This window comes from Ctenopharyngodon idella, chromosome 20 (genome assembly GCF_019924925.1).
Source record: "Ctenopharyngodon idella isolate HZGC_01 chromosome 20, HZGC01, whole genome shotgun sequence".
NCBI lineage: Eukaryota > Metazoa > Chordata > Actinopteri > Cypriniformes > Xenocyprididae > Ctenopharyngodon > Ctenopharyngodon idella.
In genome coordinates, this window is record NC_067239.1 from 15,711,930 (window position 1) to 15,734,943 (window position 23,014).

At 37.2% G+C, this 23,014-nt stretch overlaps 1 protein-coding gene across 1 annotated transcript in view; it reads left to right on the forward strand.

Annotated features, from left to right (window-relative positions):
- Window positions 1–23,014, forward strand: part of scfd2 (sec1 family domain containing 2) — a 154,167-nt gene that overhangs the window by 116,401 nt on the left and 14,752 nt on the right. The window contains exon 6 of the mRNA XM_051874650.1: window positions 15,061–15,206. Within this exon, the coding sequence (XP_051730610.1) occupies window positions 15,061–15,206 (146 nt within the window). The remainder of the gene's footprint in view (window positions 1–15,060; window positions 15,207–23,014) is intronic.

The window sequence follows — 23,014 nt, forward strand, 5'->3', positions numbered from 1 at the left end:
ATATGCCAAAACATTCCATACACTACAATGACCTCAACATATTTACTCTTTTTTTACATTTACATTACCTTTATATTACCTTATATCCTCTATGTTAATTATATATTTTGTTTACTGTGATTTTGGGACTCACCAAGTCATTTTACTCACTTTTTTGGTCAATAAACTATTTTTTGATTGCAATTTTCCCAGTCTCCAAGGCTTGAGGTTTGGTCCTGCTTTCCATTTATAGAACTCCTCCAGGGAGAGACTATGGACAAACCTTACTAAAACAAGAGAAACTATGGAAAAACCTCCCTAAAACAGGACCCTTGGTGGTGGTGAAGTGTAAAGTATGGAATGTTGGAATATTGTTTGCCACTTCTGGAATGCAGAATGTGGGCCAGCACTGCTGTTGATTATTTGGAGGTGTTGAAGACTTTTCAAACTGCTGACAGAGCTGGTTAAATAATAATGTAAGGTCTCTGCCAACCTTATGGAATGTCGATGGCATTATTCTGGACATCTCTCAAAGTGTAATGATTTTTGGAGTGTTTTCTCAGGACATGATGCAGGAGGATCTCTCTGAGATCTCTGAAGAGCTCTTAGTGTGATAAGGAATTTTTGCAGTTTTGAAAAAGTTAAGTGTCACTTTGCATTGGCTAGATGCTTCTATCCTTATTATCAGCTTCACAAAATCTCTCTCAATCCCCTCACTTTTGTCTTTTTCTCTTTCTCCCTCACACATGGTTTCCACAGCAGTTTCTTCTTTCTTAAACTCTTAAACACATAAGTGTGTATCTGAATAGCATTACTGAGTTATATAATGTTCTGTTAGAGATTAGAGCTGCAAGAATGCTGTGCTGAGAGAAAGGACGTAAGACACAGCATCAGTCTGTCGTGAAAATGGGAATGTGTGGCATTTCTCTGTCATTTAAACAATTGCCTAAGCCAGTCTTAGATTAGTCTTGTGTCTTCCGTTGGATCTTGATAAGGGGATTAGCAAAGAAATGTGGAATTTTTGCTTAAGATTTTAAACATTTTAAGCTCTTATATCTTTAATTCTCATTGCTATGGCTTTCAATAGGTTGACTTACTAAACTAAATATTAAAGGGTTAGTTCACCCAAAAAATGAAAATTCTGTCATTAATTACGCGCCCTCATGTCGTTCCACACCTGTAAGACCTTCGTTCATCTTCAGAACACAAATTAGGATATTTTTGATGAAATCCGATGGCTCAGTGAGGCCTGCATAGCCAGCAAGACATTTAACACTTTCAATGCCCAGAAAGCTACTAAAGACGTATTTAAAACAGTTCATGTAAGTACAGTGGTTCAACCTTAATTTTATGAAGCGATGAGAATACTTTTTGTGCGACTTTACTCATACGACTTTATTCAACAATATCTAGTGATGGGCGATTTCAAAACACTGCTTCATGAAGTTTCGAAGCTTTACAAATCTTTTGTTTCGAATCAGTGGTTCGGAGCGCGTATCAAACTGCCAAAGTCACGCCCCCCAGTGGTGAACCATTGAAATTTCGAAACACTTATGATGTAACAAAGCCTCGTTTACTGAAATCACATGACTTTGGAAGTTTGATACACGCTCCGAACCACTGATTCGAAACAAAAGATTTGCAAAAGATTTGGCCTCACTGAGCTATCGGATTTCATCAAAAATATCTTAATTTGTGTTCCGAAGATGAACGAAGGTCTTACGGGTGATGAACAACATGAGGGTGAGTAATAAATGACAGAATTTTCATTTTTGGGTGAACTAACCCTTTAAGAATTATTAACCTCTGGCACTAACAAAAAGTACCATGTTATTTAGGATATATACCATGGTAATCTTTATAGTACATTGGAGCACCATGTAAATGAATATTGTAATCATTTAGTACTATGGTAGATATCAAAGCACCATGGTATTGTCATCTGATACTGCAGTTTTACCTGCACCGCAGAATCTTCAAACCTTAAGCCACGTCAAAATCTTCACCATTTATTTTTAAAAAAATAAATCATATTTTATCTAAGTGACTCACTTGGACCGTTTCTTGTACTTAAAGAATGAAAATTCTGTCATCATTTACTCACCCTCAAGTTGTTCCAAACCTGTATAAATTTCTTTGTTCTGTTGAACACAAAGGAAGATATTTTGAAGAATGTGGGAAACTGAACAGTTCTGGGGCACCATTGACTTCCATAGTATTTTTTTTCCTACTATGGAAGTCAGTGGTGCCCCAAAGTGGCCTGGTTACAAACTTTTTTCAAAATATCTTCCTTTGTGTTCAGCAGAACAAAGAAATGTATACAGGTTTGGAACAACTTGAGGGTGAGTAAATGATGACAGAATTTTCATTTCTGGGTGAACGATCCCTTTAAATAAAAACATACAGCATGAATAGCCTGATTCCCAAGCACATGATTCTTATGAACTGGTTCTTCTAGTGAATCAAAAACACTCAGTACTATGAAGAGTTGAGTCTGATTTCCGGACAAATTCCTCTTATGAGCCAGTTCTTTTAATGAACAGTTGAAAAAGACAAGTTACCGGTTTGAATCGGTCTGATGAATCCTTCACCGAATATAAGTCAGTCATAATATAACTTACTTCTCAAAGAGTTTCAACCTCAACACACTGTCATTCAGTCTCTGCACTGACCACTGCATTCTTACTCTCTTTCACTTTCTTACAATGCTTTGAATTCCAACAGCATATGCAGCAGCATTCCCAGGTTTAAACCAGAATTCCATTACGGATTAACATTATGCAGAGATGTTCTTCTTTTATTCCCAAGCCAAGAAGATAGCACTTTGATTCACAGACTCATATAACGCATGAATGCACGCGCGCATATCCTGCTCTTCATCACCTTTTTAGTCCGATAACTAAAATAAGCATTGCTATTAATAGTACAAGAGACTGAATTCCTCTAAAAGAGGCTTGAGACTGAAGCTGGTATGACTATGTGAGGAGGGAAAGAAGACAGGGATGGAAAGCAGAAAGTTTATAAAGGTATCTACATTCCTTTGAGGATGGGGCCATTTTTAGTTGTCAGGGAGATGACTCTGTTTAGTCCAGTTTAGACTATTAGACTTTATTGCATTCATGAGATTATGTTATTGTCTGTGGGGGGAAGAAAGTAAAGGAATGTTCTTTTGTTCTCTCAGACTCTTTCCACCTGCAGTAATTACAAGGGTTTATGATTCACTATTGTGCTATTTGAATAGACACCTCATAACAATAAATGAACAAGCATGTACAAGTAATCAGTGGAATAATATATCATAATCTTACTAAAGCAAAGAAAACTGTATATTTACCTTTTTGCACTAGAAAAGATGTGAAAACTTAAGCTACTTTCATTATATTTCTTAATATTTTGAATGAGCTTTTATTTTTAAATTTTCAGTTTTCATTGTAGTAATTTTATGTGCTTTTGTCATTTTTATTAGTATTTGGTCTTTTAAAAAATCTTTTTAACTTTATTTTTATTTCAGGTTTATTTTAGGTTTAGTAATTTTAGTATTTTAACTTATTTGTTTAAATTAGTTGCCAAGACAACATTTCTAATTTTCATTAACTTTAAGTTTTTCAACAATTATTAATAGTTTTATCTTAATTTAACAACAGCACAAATTTGCACGGCATGACATAATACTATTATAATGTCATGCCGTGCATATAGCATATGCTATTCTTAGTACCGAAATAGACAATACAGAAAACAGATTAGATGAAATATATAAAGAAATATAGAATGTTAAAGGAAAAATAATAGAAAAGGACAATGTAAAGATACGAAATAATACTAATATTAAAGTAAAAAGTCATGTGGTCACATGTTTATTATTGATAAGGAGGCCATCTTTCCATCCTCCAGAATGATTTGTTAGTGTGGAAAGTCTGGAAGCCTTCTTTGGAAATGGTGATTTGTTATTTTTTGCATTTTAGGAGATTGTTCACAGAATCCTTTAATGTTTAGTTTCCAGGAATTTTGTGTCTGCCCTTTTCCATGGCTGGACTGTGGTCACAAGTTTGCATTTGGTTGCAAATAACAGACACTTTCCGGTTTTCAGATTAATAAAGACTGATGGTGTTTGGCTGCATGTGTGTTTGTGAGTGCTGCCATTCAAAGGCAAAATGCAGTAACTACACGTTTTGTCAAAATTGTGTTAAAGTCGCGGAACGGAAGTAGCGACAGGTCATTTATTCCATATTGTGACGTACATCTTAGTGAAACGGATTATTGAAATCAGATCATCGGTTGTTGATTGAATGGAGGCAGATCTGAATGTGAGCTTGAGGTCAATTGTAAGCAAGAAGCGGAATTTAAGTGGACTAAATGATTGCCGTAATTTGGCATACGTCACCAGAGAGAAGCCTGTTGTTTCACTGGAGGATCGAGTAATGACATTTTAATTACATTTTTTTTTTTTTAAATGAAGCATATGCGTAGATGAATTGTTTATAGTAAGATTGAGATACATTTAAAAAATATCGGTAAATTTCCATTTCTTTAGACTGAAAGTGGGTCACACAGTTTTATTCAATGACTTTACCCCCTTTAAAAAGCTCTGTCCAAAAAAAAAACTCATGCACATCTTGGTAAATATATATATATATATATATATATTTTTTTTTTTTTACAGTAGAGTTCGTTCTGCGTAGATGACTAAACTTGCTCACTTGTCATTAGATCACATTAGGAATGTACAAGGCCACGTTTTACACACTCATTTATTTGACGCCTGTGCTTGTTTCAGTCACACGCGCACATCCATGCACCTTTTGTTCCTTGCAGTTTCTAATATCTTTCTAATCAACTTTCCTCTCTCTGGGGTCATGTACCCCGTTGATTGGTTAAAGCAGGCAGACATGCTCAAGCAGATCTAGCGTGTTTGTTTGGGTGTTTATGAAGTTAATCTTCTGTTCTCCTCTTTGGTATAGATCAGTATACAAACATTGGAGGCTGTTACGCACACACATCTGTATTTCAAAGGGAAGGGCTTGCGTGAGAGGAGAATGTGGGGGATATGCACACGTGTATGTGTGTGACTCCTGTCTGTTCTCACACCAGCACCTGGCAGTGGCTCAGGATTTGGTGTTGTGATCACCATTACCATCTAAACCGCAGCCGACACCCACTTGCACTGCCGTGCTATTTTTCTTGGCACGCGGTCAAACGACTGTCTGTGGCTACATGAAAACACACACAAATTACATCTGCTGCAGATCTCTTGCAGTTTCTTAGTTAGGGGCTGTTGTGTTGATGGAACAATATGATATGATATATATATATGTGTGTGCATTATGTCTTATTTGTGATTATAAATTGTTGTTTTTAGCTTCATTTTAGCAAGTCAGGTTACGCTGATGGTATAGAAGACCATTTCCACCTCAGAGTACTTTGATCATTTTTGATCATTTGAGTATTTTTGATCACTTTATTTTTACTTGCATCTTTATTTATTGTAATTATGTCTTCCTATATCTGTATTGTACATTTTTATCTCACAATTGTGACTGTTTCTCATAATTACAGCTTTATCTATTAGTAGTAATTGCAATATCTCACAGTGTGACTTCATATCTCCTGATCTGACCTTTATTTATTTGTTTGTTTGATTATTTATTTATTTATTTATTTATTTGCTTTGAGGCAGAAACAGGCATCTGTGAGAAGGATAAATGGTTTTAATGAACTGGCTTTAAGTAACAGTATAGTTTGACTCCCAAACAAAGTTTTCATTGTTGTTCCTGTATGGAAGTAAAATAATAACAAATGTCTTTGAAACAAAAGAGCATGTTGAATTGCACTAATTGAAAAAAAAAAAAAAAGCATTGCATTAACAGTGCTTGCATTTTAATGCATTGTATTTTCAGTTTTTCTGCCCTTAATAGTCAACTAACTGTTAGTCGACGAGAAGAGACTTAGTCAACCAAAATTTTATTAGTCGCTTAGTCACGGGAAAAATGAAAAGAAAAAAAATCCACAGGAAATGGCGAAGTCAAGTCAAGTCACCTTTATTTAGATTGTAGATTGTGTCAAAGCAGCTTTACATTGATAACTGGTACATTATTTGGCTGCACAGCAGCTCTTAAAAGAATAGTGTCAATGCAGGCAGATCAAAGCACTGTTGAATATCAAATGTCAAGTCAAATGTCAAGTGTCCCCAACTAAGCAAGCCAAAGGCGACAGCGGCAAGGAACCCAAACTCCATCAGGTGACATCAGGTGGCAGACAAGTGGCAAATAGGTGTTTAAATGGAGAAAAATAACTTGGGAGAAACCAGGCTTAGTCAGGGGGCCAGTTCTCCTCTGGCCAACAGTGCTTTGTTACGATTCAGGTAGCTATCATAAGTCCGACAGGATCGCAACATTCAAAGTATTTATTCCAGTTCCATCCAATTGAGGATCGTATTCATCATGGCGGTATGGACGGTTGTTGAGGAACTGTGTTGTGGCTGTCATGTCGATGAGGCCCTCACAGTGGATGATCTAGTTGACTCAATCTCTGCTGATACTTCAGGGCTGCGTTGTGGTCGTGTCAAGGTGCAGGTCCTTGGTCTCACCTGGATACGGCCCGGATCCGGTTAACTACGGTGAACCTCGGGATAACCAGAAAGACTAATATTAGCGTAGATGCCATTCTTCTTCTGACGTAACGAGTACATCAGGCGTTATAGGAAGTGTTCCTGGTTCCGGCTGACCTAATTTATGCAGCCTAATAATCCTTTAACAGATTTGAAAATATAAATTGGTAATGTGTTATGTGTATGCCAGGTTAAAGAAATGCGTTTTTAGTCTAGATTTAAACTGACAGAGTGTGTCTGCTTCCCGAACAATGCTAGGAAGATTGTTCCAGAGTTTAGGTGCCAAATAGGAAAAGGATCTACCGCCTGCGGTTGATTTTGATATTCTAGGTATTATCAGCTGGCCTGATTTCTGAGATCGCAATAGACGTGAAGGACTATAATGAATTAGGAGCTCGCTCAGGTACTGGGGAGCTAAACCATTTAGTGCTTTGTAAGTAATTAGCAAGATTTTAAAATCTATACGATGTTTAACAGGAAGCCAATGCAGTGTTGACAGAACTGGGCTAATATGGTCATACTTCCTAGTTCTAGTAAGAACTCTAGCTGCTGCATTTTGTACGAGCTGTAGTTTATTTATCAGGCGAGCAGAACAACCACCCAGTAGAGCGTTACAGTAATCTAGCCTTGAGGTCATGAACGCATGAACTAACTGTTCTGCATTTTTCATTGAGAGCATATGGCGTAGTTTAGATATATTTTTAAGATGGAAGAATGCGGTTTTACAGATGCTAGTAACATGGCCTTCAAATGAAAGATTGGTATCAAAGAGCACACCCAGGTTCCTAAGTGACGACGAAGACTTAACAGAGCAGCCATCAAGTGTTAGACAGTATTCTAGGTTATTACGTGAAGAAGTTTTTGGTCCAAAAATTAGAATCTCTGTTTTTTCTGAATTTAGTAGTAGGAAATTACTGGTCATCCAATTTTTTATATCAGCTATGCATTCTGTTAATTTTGTGAATTGGTAAGTTTCGTCAGGGCGCGAAGAAATATAGAGCTGAGTATCATCAGCGTAACAGTGAAAACTAACGCCATGCTTCCTAATGATATCTCCCAAGGGTAGCATGTACAGAGTGAACAGCAACGGTCCTAGTACTGAGCCTTGTGGTACTCCATATTGAACTCACAGAGTCTGTGATGGACAGATCATTATCAGCTGGTCTGTGTGGTAATTACAGTACATCGGGCAGGACATCCAAACGCTCTATCATTCATCAACCTCAAATACGGCTTATCGTCTGAAACATGTAAGTAGTTGCAACTTTACATGGCGACTTGCTCTAACGTTAACCAAGAAAAATATGGGTGTTTGTGCGGAGTGTGAAAGCTGAATAGTGTGCTTACTGCAGCTAACATGGAGGTGCCGGTGCGATCACTTGCACTTAAAATACACATTTTTGGTCATACAGATAAGAGTAATCTTTCATAACAGTAAGAGTAACATCTATCAAAACTGTAAAGAGTCTACTTTTATTTGTGTGCACTCACAGTAACAATAAAACATTGTGCTTTTTGTAAATAAAAGCAAACAGTGTGCGATTTCTTCCGTCTCTCTCTGTGGACTTGAGCAAACCAAAAAAAAGAAAGAACCGAAACTCCATGTAAACTTGCCTCACAGACATAAAAATATATCTATAGAAATGTCTACTTTTTAATGAACCAATTCAAATGGAAAACAAATATTCTCAGGTTATGTCATCTGTATGAAACGTGCATATAGGTGCGTGCACTACTGCGGAGACGAGTCAGCATCGTCGACTTCATCACTGCAGCCGAAAATACAGAAAACACTAGTTTATCAATTAATTATTAAAATGTTTAAGCATTCTCCTTTCTGTTTTTCCCCAACACGTTCATAATCATTACTTCTGCTGGTGCGCTGCTACAAGATTTATGCGTGCGCTTGAGCGCTGATTAGGCTATGTAGGCATTAAAGGCTCATTATTATGATTTATATGGTTTTATTAATAAACGTGCTATTAATTGAGGACAGACCTAATTTTCAGGGCTAACATTTTGGGGGGCTGAAATTTAGCTTGGTTGTATATAGGGCTTGACATTAACTTTTTTGCTCACCAGCCACTGTGGCTAGCACATCTGAAATGTCCCAGCTGAAGGAAATAATCCATTATTTATTGGCTTTAATATATCTGCTTAATTTTCTTATTGTTCTGATAACAATAAGAAAATTAAGCAGATATATTAAAGCCCCTAGTAAAGTCACTAGTGTTTGTTTAATTCAAAATCTTTACGGTTACACTTTTCCCTGTGTACATGCAACCAGAAACCCCTTAACATGACTTAATGCCTCAAGATAGTAATATTAAAAGATCAAATTATGAATGCAAATTATAAATTCCCAGAATATGAATGCAATGCGCAAAGTTTCACCAATAGAAAACTGTAATAAAGGAAAAGCTTAACATGTAATTTAGCGAGTTGCCTTCATATTCTGGGCTGACCAGCTTGCCTGCATTTGAATCGTCAGTAAGGTGTAATACTGAGTTTGGTTTTTTAATATCACTGTCATAATGCATTAAGCCACGTTAGGTGTTCCACGTTAAGCGCTCCCCCAAAAATGCTAGCCCTGAAAATAAAATTAAAATTAATTAAATTGCAAGCACTGTTAATGCAATGCATTTCTTTTCAATTAGTGCAATTCAACAAGCTTTTTCGTTTTAAAAGAGACATTTGTCATTATTTTACTTTCATATTTCTGGCTGTGTGTAACACCTACAACTCTGCACTAAAAATGTTTTTAACAATTTCCTTGATCATTATAGTCTGATCTTAACAGTTTGAGCATGGCTTGTTTTGTGAACTTGTTACAATTTAATTCAGGCTTAGCAAAGAGACATTTATTGAAGGATAAAGCAATTATTTTGGACTTGACAGCCAACTGTCAACTTGCGTGCTGTATCTCATTGTTCATGTGAAGAGGGCATTTACATAGTAGTCTTTAAAGGAACACTCCACTTTTTTTGAAAATAGGCTCATTTTCCAACTCCCCTAGAATTAAACAGTTGAGTTTTACCGTTTTCAAATCCATTCAGCTGATCTCGGGGTCTGGCGGTAGCACTTTTAGCATAGCTTAGCATAGTTCATTGAATCTAATTAGACCGTTAGCATCTTGCTCAAAAATGACCAAAGAGTTTCGATATTTTTCCTATTTAAAACTTGACTCTTCTGTAGTTACATCGTGTAATAAGACCGACGGAAAATGAAAAGTTGCGATTTTCTAGGCCGACGTGGCTAGGAACTATACTCTCATTCTGGCGTAGTAATCAAGGAACTTTGCTGCCGTACCATGGGTGCAGCAGGCGCAATGATATTACGCAGCGCCTGTGACCCCTGCTTGCACAGGGAGCGTGCCTTGCAACCATGGAGACATTTGTGAGAGACGCTGCGTAATATCATTGCGCCTGCTGCACCCATGGTTTGACCTTCAACCATTTGGAGGCCATTGAAGTTCACTATAAGGAGAATAATCCTGGAATGTTTTCATCAAAATCCTTAATTTCTTTTCGACTAAAGAAGGAAAGACAGAAACATATTGGATGACATGGGGGTGAGTAAATTATCAGGAAAATTTTATATGAAAGTGAGCTAATAGTTAACTCTCGCTAAAGTACACTTATTTTGGTTACTAGTTGTTTTACCTCTTTAGATGCCTTGATTTTCTTCAGGCATGTTATATGTACCATGCCTTTCCATCTTCTGGAAAAACAAACATTCACATCCGAATCTGCCTGCATCCCTCTAACCTTATCTCCCACTGAGCTGTCAAGAGCGACAGAGCAAGGGAAAAGAGCAGAGACAGAAGAGGCTAAATAGCACGCATTTGGGAGAAAAAAAAAGAAAACAAGGAAATCAAAACAAACATCCAGCTAGCTAAATATGAAACCAGTTATATTTGGGCTGACAATAAGTATGGTCATAACACACAGATAGAGAAGAGGCTGACTCATCCACTCACTCCCTTTTATGTGGGATATGTTTTGATATCAAGCTTTAAATCAGAATTTCTAGAACCATCTAGAATGAAAAACAACCAGTCAAAGGCTTTCGGGACCCAAGAAAGCCAGCTCTGGGCGGTTTAAACACCGGCCACTCAGGCAGAGTTAACATACTTATCCTTATAAATATTTATACCGAATGCAGATTATAGCTTTAGACAAACACACACATTCACGACTGTTTGTGTTGGGTTTTCTCAATGTGTTTTTTGTGGATTTAGTTATATAACTTCAGACACACAGACACACTGCAGGCACAAAGGGTTTCACAGAGCAGTATTTAAGAAGAGCATCCATCCACCCTAAGAAAGTCATTATGTCCTATATGTCTTTCTGCAGTGAACACAGGGTGACACGTTTACAATAAACAAACCGCATAGCTCGAGTGAGTGTATGCAGACCAGGCCATGATTCCTGCATCCACAGAAGCCTGAATTAATGGTTAGTGCTAGTCTCAAAAAGCATTGCATAACCACTGTGCATATATTTATAAAAACAGCTATGTTAATGATGGGATCTTGCAGAGGTCTAGTCATAATTATAACTGAGATGTTTGGAAAAAATTTAGTTAATTTCAAAAGGACTTTGGGACTCTTTTTGAAATGTATATTCCTCACACTATTTTTGTAATGGGTCATCTTGATTTCTCATTCTTAGGTTCTGAAGTAATTGCTGTTTGTAGTTTTGCACTCATCTGGAGAGAGGTTGATGTGTTTTGTCGTAGTAAGACTCATCTGCCAGTTGAGATCACAACGATGGATGTCTGTAGCAGTTTTGTTAGCAAATTTCTTCTCAATGCTGTCCTCTGCAGGTCCTCTGTTTTGGTTGGACCCAAGAGTGCTTGCATTGTTCCGTTAAATTTTTGTTGACTTGATTTGAAGAAATAAATTTTTTTTTTTTCCGGCAAGGGTGCATTAAATTGATCAAAAGTGACAGTCATTTATAATGTTAGAAAATATTTATATTCCAAATAAATGCTATTTGGCAACACTATTTATTTTATTTTACAGTGTCCCTGTTACACATCTTACATGTACTTACTTTAGTAATAATTACCAGCAAGCAACTAACCCTAAACCTAACCATAACCCTAATTTATGTAGTAAGTACATGTAGTTAATTAAAGGGTTAATTCACCCAAAAATGAAAATTCTGTCATTTATTACTCACCCTCATGCCGTTCCACACCCGTAAGACCTTCGTTAATCTTCGGAACGCAAATTAAGATATTTTTGTTTAAATCGGATGGCTCCGTGAGGCTTACATAGGGAGCAATGACATTTCCTCTCTCAAGATCCATAAAGGTACTAAAAACATATTTAAATCAGTTCATATGAGTACAGTGGTTCAATATTAATATTATAAAGCGACGAGAATATTTTTGGTGCACCAAAAAAACAAAATAACGAATTATTTAGTGATGGCCGATTTCAAAACACTGCTTCAGGAAGCTTCGGAGCATAATAAATCAGCGTGTCGAATCCGCAGTTCGGAGCGCCAAAGTCACGTGATTTCAGCAGTTTGGCGGTTTGACACGCGATCCGAATCATGATTCGACACGCTGATTCATAACGCTCTGAATCTTCCTGAAGCAGTGTTTTGAAATCGGCCATCACTAAATAAGTCGTTATTTTGGTTTTTTTTGGCGCACCAAAAATATTCCCGTCGCTTTATAATATTAATATTGAACCACTGTACTCACATGAACTGATGATGCTGACTGATGCTGATCACGTGAGCAGCACGACGCATGTGTGTGATGCTGACGCAGGAGCCGGCCAATAATGAGTCGCCATTCTGACGTAGAACCTGGAAGCGCTAAATATAAACAGCATACGAGAATGACACAGAAGAGAATATATTGTTGAATAAAGTCGCTATTTTTGTTTTGTTTTTGCACACAAAAAGTACTCTCATCACTTCATAAAATTAACATGATGAACCACTGCAGTCACGTGGACTATTTTAATGATGTCTTTAGTACCTTTCTGGCTTAAAAGTGCTGGTTAAATTGCTGTCTATGGAGTCAGACAGCTCTCGAATTTCATCAAAAATATCTTAATTTGTGTTCCGAAGATGAACGAAGGTCTTATGGGTGTGGAACGACATGAGTGTGAGAAATTAATGAAGGAATTTTCATTTTTTGGTGAACTAACCCTTTAAATGTATAGTTACACTGTAACAAGGACACCTTAAAATAAAGTGTAACTTTCTATTCATCAAAGAAGCCTGAAAAGTGTATCACTGTTTCCCCAAAATATTGAATTGTTTTCACCATTGGTAATAATAAGAAATGTTTTCTGAGCAGCAAATCAGCATGTTAGAATGATTTCTGAAGGATCATGTGACACTGAAGACTGAAGTAATGATGCTGATAATTCAGTTTTGCCATCACAGGAATAAATTATATTTTAAAATAGATTACAATAGAAAACAGTTATTTTAAATTGTAATAATATTTGACAATATTACTGTTTTACTATATTTTTGATCTAATGAATGCAGCCTTGGTGAGCATAAAAGACTTTCAAAATACATTACAAATCTTATCGAACTCAAACTTATCATATTAAGCATTTGTGCTGAGATTTTTGTGATTCATGACTTTAATTACATTAGCTACAGTATTAGCATTGGTAGAAATCAGTTGCTTGTCTTATTCTACCATCAATATGAGTCTTACATAAGTGTACTGCTCCGCTTTAGCCATGCGTCTGCGGGTTTGGCAGGGCCAGAGAGGTTTAACTGGCCGAGCAGAATGTCTTATTTCTCAGGTGCAAGATTGTTTAGATCTGGTTGAAGGATGGGTGGCTCTCTTATTACCCAGCCCTTGCATTCCACAGCTAATGCAGGATGATGTGCCAGTCTCACCCACCCAAGTTGCTATTCCGTCCTCCATTTGTCTTCTCTTAGTCTCTCTTTGCTTTCAGCGCCATCATTGCTGCTGGTATGACAACAAAGTTTGTTTTTGTCAAACACCTTTGTTCACGCTTTCCCCCTCTAAATGAGACATTCTCTCACTCTCTTTCGCAGTCTCTCACTCTCTCATTCTCCAGTGTCTGAGTTTAGTTGGTGCACATTAAATTTTGACTAACTCAGGAGCTGTTGCTTTCCAATGAAAAGAGCTTTTGTCCTCTGATTCCCTTTCAGCAATACAACTCAATCTAATGTACAGCCCACACTACATCCTTACAAAATTGTATACAATATATTCTATCAAAATATTTATTTACAATATAAGGTTTTTTTGTTTTTTTTGAAAGTCTCTAATGCTTACCAAGGCTGCATTTATACAATATTGTGAAATATTATTATAATTTAAAATAATAGTTTGCTACTACTTTAAAGGAGTCATGAACTGCATTTTTTTATTTTATAATTTTCTCTGAGGTCCACATATAATGTTATCAAGATTTTTACATCAAAAAACATGATAATTTAGAAGTAATAGGCTATTTTCTATCCTGTTTTTTTGACCCTCTCTTTCAAACACTCAAGCAGCATTCAAGACTTGGAAGTAAACGCCCACTGCTATGATTGGGTAACAGTTTTGCTTATTAAAGTGCCCTTATTATGCTATTTTAAAGGTTCCTAATTTTGTTTTGGAGGTCTCCTATAACAGGTTTACATGCATCAAAGGTAAAAAAAAAAAAAAAAAAAAAACACTATAATTTTCTCATACACTGCACATCACCAAATTTTTCAATGATTCTCAAACGACTCATCCGACGATTCATTCTCTCTAAATCCCTTCTTTCCGTGAGCTTACTCTGCTGTGATTCGCCAGATGGCCCAGTCTATTGCTTACAGCGCGTGTCAGAAACGAAACGTCCATTACCATAACTGAACTTCAGCTCCGGAGGCTTCCTAAAGCTCAACAATTGTTCACACTGTAAAGACAGCAAAGATGCCGCTGATTTTACCATATCAATCCGAGCTCGAGTCCAATAATGAAGCTTTGAAAGATCTAGTTATTCAACCCGAACCTCCATCGCAAAGATGACTTGAGCACGATGTTTCTCTGTGATACACTACTCAGTTTGACATACAACATGAGATTTTCAGCATTATTATGCCAGTCTTCAGTGTCACATGATCCTCTCCTCATATTAGAAATCATTCTAATATGCTGATTTTGTGCTCAAGACACATTTCTAATTATTATCAGTGTTGAAAACAGATGTGCTGCTTAATATTTTTGTGGAAACTGGTAACTTTTTTCAGGATTCTTTGATGAATATAAAGTTAAGATTAGCATTTATTTGAAATATAAATATTTTGTAACATTTTAAATGTCTTTACTGGTACTTTTAATCAATTTTATGTGTCCTTGTTAAAATATGTGTTGACTGACCCCAAACAATTGAACTGTGAATAAGAAAGCCAGAAAGATTTCTTATTACATGAACATTCATGTAGTGTTTAGACTCTCTCCTCTGTGTGTGTGTTTTTTAGGAGTCTCCAGCCCTGAAGAGTTGACAGTGGAGCGCGCCCACTCTGCCCTGGAGAACATGTTTGAGACGCTGAGAGGAGTCAGTCACGCCCGAGACCACCTGAAGCAATTCAGTTCCGTGTACACTCCCAGTGATGGAGCACACCAGGTCAGTGAACCTTGAGCGGCATTTAGATAACATGCAATTTACGTTTCTTAAACATGCAATGCCACATATTAACATTCAGCTGGTCTCCCTACAGCATAAATGTGAAAAAACTTCACCCAAACAAGACTCTTGTAGCTTCTCTGATATCCTCCTTGTCCTCATTTTTGTTCAAGGTCTGAAACCATAAAAATACTTGTGTTGAGGGTCCAAAAATCTACTTGCCAAGCCCCAAATAAGAGCATAGTTGTCTATCATGATAAATGAACTAAATTAATAACTAATGATTTTTACAAAGGAAATGAATCAATACTGAACTTAAGCTGGACAATGACACTATTTTCTTCTAGAGCTGCTGTATAGACAAAATTATGTTCCTTCTATCACTGTAAAGCTGCTTTAACACAATCTGCAATGTAAAAAGCGCTATATAAATAAAGGTGACTTGACTTGACTATCAAAATGATGAAGGTAAGTCAGAAATCTGCATAAATAAATAAAAAGAACGATAATCAAATTATAAGGCATATTATGATAAGTGAACAGACAGATATTTACTAAATTGTTTATTCTTTACACTTATGCCACCATTCAAAAATAATAAGAATAAATAAGTAAAAATGTAAAATATCAAAATATGCATAAAACATATGCAAACACTGAAAAAAATATTATCTCTATTTTATCTCTTTTTAATCTCTTTTTAAGTGTCAATAATAAACAATTTAGTAAATAATACCCATAAATAATGTGAGTTATGATTCATTATTTACACATACTGTATATTTAAATTTAACTTATTTGTATTGTAATTTATTTATACATCTTTGGTTATGTATTTACTTTTTCATCAACATAGTACATGATTTAAGTCGAACTGTGCAAATGATTATAATCTGACCCTGCTACTTTAAGTGAAATGAACAATTCAAATGAAAGAATATCTGCTAAAGAAAGCATCTATTTGCACATCTGCTAAATTGTACCTCCATGGAAAAAGTTTCCAGAATGCCAAAAAATATTTCCCAGAAGTCCATGTGGCAACTCATATGTGGAATTCTTCTCACATTAACAAAAAATATGAAGAAGAACATCATAAATCTTCATGTTTTTGTTCTTTTATTAAGTTGAGCTGGTTCATCTCAGGTATGATGCTGCGAGTGACATCACAAATACACATGGTAAAACAGCTAAATAATTCCACAGACAAAGTAATGAATGTACAGTGTCACAGCTGGTAATTGTCAGTTCATACATTGCGTTTTGGACCCTGTGTGTATACAGGAGCAGAATGCCTCTGTGATTCATACGGATATTATAAAAATTCTCTGTCCTGTTTCTTCATAAATATCATGTTTTCCTCTTAGATCATTGTATTCATGCAGAACCTGCGACAGACTGTGTGTGACTGTCTTTGACTACTGGTAGCCAGAGTGCGTCACAACCTTTTACCTATACTGTATGACAGAACTGAACATCCACTCTTGTACCTTTTGAGAGTGTTTCATGTGCTCTTGTGTTCATTTGTGTAGAAGACAGTGAAAGAGAAAGAGTCAGACTGAGGGACAGGGGGGTAAAGAGCTGATTATATAACACACTGATGTCTTCTTTTCCTAACCAGGAAGCACTTGTGTTACAGTCATTCAGAGATGCTCTCTGCTGGTTCAGTAGTTTTTAGTAGTTTTATTCATCCGTGTTGGGGGGATAATTAGCTAAAGTAATGATGTTAGTAACTCAGTGCAGTTTTTGTAAAGTAGCACTCAATGTCCTCTTAACTTGACAGAACTGGATTATATGGATTATATTTATGATGGATGGTTGGATGCAATTTTTTGGGGCTTCAAAACAGGCCCCTCATTCACTACCATTATAAATATTTGAATAGCAAGGATATTTTTGAATATATCTCAGATTGTGTTCGACTGAAAGAAGATAGTCATATACACCTAGGATGACCTGAGGGTGAGTAAAACATGGGAAAATTTTCATTTTTTTATCAAAAATGAAAATCCTGTCATTAATTACTCACCCTCATGTCACTCCAAACCTGTAAGACCTTCGTTTATCTTCGGAACACAAATTAAGATATTTTTAATAAAATCTGTGAGCTATATGGCCTCCGATAGACTGCAACATAACCACCACTTTCAAGGCCCAGAAAGGTAGTAAAGACATATTTAAAACAGTTCATGTGACTACAGTGGTTCAACCTTAATGTTATGAAGTGACGAGAATACTTTTTGTGCGCAAAAATCAAACAAAAATAATGACTTTATTCACACAGTGCAGCGCTTCTGGGTTCTATGTCAGAACAGCGGCTCATTATTGGCCGGCTCCTGCGTCAGCATCACACGCATGCGTCGTGGTGCTCATCTGAACAGCGTCGGCCAATACTGAGCTGGCGTTCTGACGTTAACACGGAAGTGCTGCATTGTGTTTACTACGTCAACTGCATAGGAGACTGACATGGAAGAGAAGAAATTGTTGCATAAAGTTGTTATTTTTGTTTGTTTTTTTTGCACACAAAAAGTATTCTTGTCACTTCATAACATTACGGTTGAACCACTGTAGTCAAATGTACTATTTTAACGATGTCTTTACTACCTTTCTGTACCTTGAAAGTGGTGGTTGTGTTGCCGTCTATCGGAGGCCAGATAGTTCACAGATTTCATCAAAAATATCTTAATTTGTGTTCCAAAGATGAACGAAGGTCTTACGGGTTTGGAGTGACATGGGGGTGGGTGATTAATGACAGAAATTTAATTTTTGGGTGAACTGACCCTTTAATCATATTGGTCACGGTGATCTGTGGAGTTTAATCCACTGTGTTCCTCCAGTTGTTTTTCACAGATGGAGTGTCATGAAACCACATTAAAAACACTGCACCACTGCATTCATGATGGGGATTGAATAGCACATCCTTATTTATCACCAGTAGCCTGCATCTAATTTTTGCTTTGTTTTTTTGTTTTTGATGCAAGAACATTTTGTCCTAGTATTTTGCCACCAAAATTAAATTTTTGTTTTGTTATCTCACTTTTGCTTTGAAAATGCATCAGCAAGCCACACTGCTATGCTAGAATGAGATCTCAGGAGAAATACAGTTAGGAAGTAAAGCTGTTTGCCAGCTGTAAGCCTCAGATTACTTCTGTAGATATGCTTTGAACCAAAGTAAACGATAAGGATGTAAAGCCAACGGCGGAAAATGCTGTTGACACTGGAAAAATGTTTAATAAATGGGGCACAGAAAATATGTGCTAAGTGCCGGCAGAGAAATGTCAAAGCTTTTCGGTCACCCTTTAAACCTGTCTCTGTGTATTCATTGTTGGTTTTTAAATTGTTGTTGGGGCATTTTTGTGGTTTCTCAATCCCATTCCTGCTCTCGCTCAGTAGTTATCTGTCACTCTTCACTAATATACACTACCATTCAAAAGTCTGGGGTCGGTACGAGTTTTTAAATATTTCTCAAAGAAGACTCTTGTGCTCACCAAGGCTGCATTTTATTTTATCATTGTATTTTATTTGAAGAAAGTAAAAATAGTAATATTGTGAAATATTACAAATTAAAATAACCATTTTCTGTTTTAATAGATTTTAAAATATTTTCAGGAGTACTCCAGTTGTGCTGCTTAATATTTCATGGAAACTGTGATCATTTTTTTTTTCAGAATTCTTTGATGAATAGAAGGTTCAGACCAGCATTTGTTTGAAATTGAAATGTTTTGTAACGTTGTAAATGTCTTTACTGTCACTTTTGTCATCAATTTAATGCATCTTTGCCACATAAAATTATTAATTTCTTTGAAAAAAAAATCATATTGGCCCATGACTCTTGTTAACTATAGTGTAAATTAATAATGAAATAACCCAAAACAACATATAACGTTGTGTTTACATGTAAAATATAAAGAAAAAAAAGATCTCAACTGCTCCCTTGATCATTCTAGATCAGGATTATTTTGATGAAACATTTGCGTGATGGTAAAGAAAAGCTGCGCGAGAAGGAGCAGTCAGACTGGAGAGAACATATTTTAATGTGTTATGCTTTGTGTCTCTTCATTGGAGGTCGCATCAGCTTTAAAGAGCTCAAGTTACGTACTTAAGAGAACATGTACTTAAGACAGACTTGGCAGTGATACACTCACATACACAAAGACACACGTCAACAGTAAACTCAGACATCTAATTGGGAATATTTTCAGCAATACACATGTATGTCTGTGCCTGAGGTTTTAGATGCTAAACAGATTATGAGTTATGTCAGAGAGGTTTGGTACATAGTGTGACTTTGGTGAGACTCACAGTCCGGGAATGTTCCTTTGCAAATTATTCTGTCATCGTAACTTATTTACACACGGTGTGCTTGTGTGTGTGTTTGGTTTTTCATTTTCATCTACTTTCTATCTAAAAGCACAAGCTCAGGCTCAAGTACTTATACTCCGTTTCATCTCGTACTCATCTTTATGTGACAGCTAATCACTAGTCACTCAGCTAGAATGTAGGTCAACAACATGGAGACACACATATAAATGTACCCAAAATAAAGCACAGAAATGTGCACATACAACTAGGCTTTGTTCAGAAAATATATATATATAAGACACCCCGAAAATCAAAGTTGAAAAAATGACGCAACAGGCTAGTCCATTTTGCTGAAATTTCATTGCAGCAACTCTAAATGGTACTCAGTAGTTTGTATGGCCCCCACATGCTTGTATGCATGCCTGACAATGTCGGGGCATGCTCCTAATGAGATGACGGATGGAGTCCTGGGGTATTTCCTCCCAGAACTGGACCAGGGCATCACTGAGCTCCTGGACAGTCTGAGGTGCAACCTGGTGGCATTGGATGGACTGAAACATAATGTCCCAGAGGTGCCATTGGATTTAGGTCAGGCGAGCGTGGGGGCCATTCAGTGGTATCAATTCCTTCATCCTCCAGGAACTGCCTGCATACTCTCGCCACATGAGGCCAGGCATTGTCGTGCACCAGGAGGAACCCAGGACCCACTGCACCAGCATAGGGTCTGACAATGGGTCCAAGGATTTCATCCCAATACCTAATGGCTGTCAGGGTGTTTAGCCTGTAGAGGTCCGTGCATCCCTCCATGGATATGCCTCCCAAGACCATCATTGATCCACCACCAAACCTGTCATGCTGAATGATGTTACAGGCAGCATAACGTTCTCCACGGCTTCTCCAGACCCTTACACGTCTGTCATGTGCTCAGGATGAACCTGCTCTCATCTGTGAAAAGCACAGGGCACCAGTGGTGGACCTGCCAATTCTGGTGTTCAATGGCAAATGCCAATCGAGCTCCACGGTGCCGGGCAGTGAGCACAGGGCCCACTAGAGGACATCGGGCCCTCAGGCCACCCTAATGAAGTCTGTTTCTGATTGTTTGGTCAGATACATTCACACTAGTGGCCTGCTGGAGGTCATTTTGTAGGGCTCTGGCAGTGCTCATCCTGTTCCTCCTTGCACAAAGGAGCAGATACCGGTCCTGCTGATGGGTTAAGGACCTTCTACGGCCCTGTCCAGCTCTCCTAGTAACTGCTTGTTTCCTGGAATCTCCTCCATGCTCTTGAAACTGTGCTGGGAGACACAGCAAACCTTCTGGCAATGGCACATATTGATGTGCCATCCTGGAGGAGTTGGACTGCCTGTCCAACCTCTGTAGGGTCCAAGTATCGCCTCATGCTACCAGTAGTGACAATGACCCTAGGCAAATGCAAAACTAGTGAAAAACAGTCAAAAAAGATGAGTAGGGAAAAAAATGTCAGTGGCCTCCACCTGTAAAACCATTCCTGTTTTGGGGGTCGTTTCATTGTTGCCCATCTAGTGCACCTGTTGTTAATTTTATTAACACCAAAGCAGCTGAAACTGATTAACAACCCCCTCTGCTACTTAACTGACCAGATCAATAACCCAGGAGTTTAACTGACTTGATGCTATTCTCTGATTAAAAAGTTTTCCTTTAATTTTTCTGAGCAGTGTATAGCTATTCAATGTAGTGTATAGTTTTCAAAGTATGCAATTTCATGTCTGCTAGCATACCTGGATGACCTACACTACAGTTTCCACATTGGAAATGCAGTGCAAAGTTTTTATTTCTGAGATGCTAACTGGATACAAAGCAACATGGTCATGATTAAGGCATATGACAACAATGTAGCATACTAATTGTGTGTAGTATATACTGAACAGTATGTGGTAAGCATTACGCTAGCAATCTATTCCAAACATATACATACACCTATGTTTTACAGGTGCGCTTCAGATGTTTTTGTCTTATTGTCCGTCATTCACAAAATTCTACATTTTCTTTTTGGGCCTGCTGATGAGGACTCAAGCAAACGTATCAGAATTCTGTCTTGGTCCGAGCAGCAGGACAGGTTTCTAAAAAAAAAAAAAAAGCTCACTGCCAGCCTTTCTCTCTCAACTACCCATAATCCACCTACCAGACACCGGTACACACCAGGAAAACGCATGAGTCACTCAATTGAAGAATAATAAGCCTTCTTTTATATACGCTTTTTGTGTTATCTTTTTTTAGCTTGTTGAGTAATCTTTCATCTAGAGGTTTATTTTTTGAGGTATTTAATTGTGGCTGCATGTCATTAACAGGCTATTTTTAACAATGGTGCATGTTATTTTTGGAGACTCAGTGGAACACACTTTTTGCAACAAAAATCTGTGAATGAAACATCTTGACTGATCTCATGCTCTTTTGATTTGCAATACAGCATTTACGTGAGATTTGGTGATTTAATTCTGAATTACAGTTAGATTTTGACACTTATTTGGTAGCAAGTTTATTCTTTACTAAAAGATCTTGCTTTGTTTTATTAGTTGCTTAATTTTATTGTAGTAACATACATCAGTAATGCAATACTTGTATATTAAATACACTTTTAGTTTGTTTGTTTGTTTGTTTTTTTAAGAAATTGAAGTCTTATATTTTATGGAATATTGCAGTATTTATTATAAATGATTTATTTGTTCACATTATCCTTTTTTATAAAAATGTGCCCTTGTAATTTTTAATCAAAATAACTTCCCCTCCCTCTTGCAACGACATCTCTTCTCTTCTCTGACGACGCACAAGGGTGGGAAAATCTGTCACTCACATGAGATCACAGCAAGTCTCAGCCCTACATTTTTTCTTGTTTGAGAAGCCGTTTCACTCAGATACACATCACAATAGGGAAGAAAATTTCATTTCATTCCGACTTCTTTTATAAATACTTTTATTTAGCAAGGATGCATTAAATTATTCAAAAGTGAGAGTAAAGATAATTCCATAAAGATATTAAGTAGTACAACTGTTTTCAACAATAATAATAGTGAGAAATGTTTCTTGAGCACCATATCAGCATATTAGAATAATTTCTGAAGAAATATTTAAAACTGTAATAATATTTCTGTAACACAGTTCGTAGATGCGGGAACCGGTGAACGTTAAACACAACTTTAATACAAAATAAACAAATACAAAACAAAAGTAAAATGCTTCCGGAGCTTCTCCGTGAGAGATACGAGACCGGTGCAACGCGCAGCTGTTCACTCACGGCTTTCACCCCGCCCTGCTTGTCACATACCCCCATCGCCCCTCACAGGCCGGGGGTACCCACGAGACAGCGCTCTACTCCCCCCTGGGCCAGTCTCGGCGGCTGCAGCACCTAGGGGTAAGGACAGACAAGATGAGAGAAAAGGAGACGGAAGCACAAGGAGCGACACAGACGAGAGAGGAAGAGAGGAAAAAGAAAAAAAGAAAAAATTCTTGGTCTGATTCCCGGACACACTGCCGC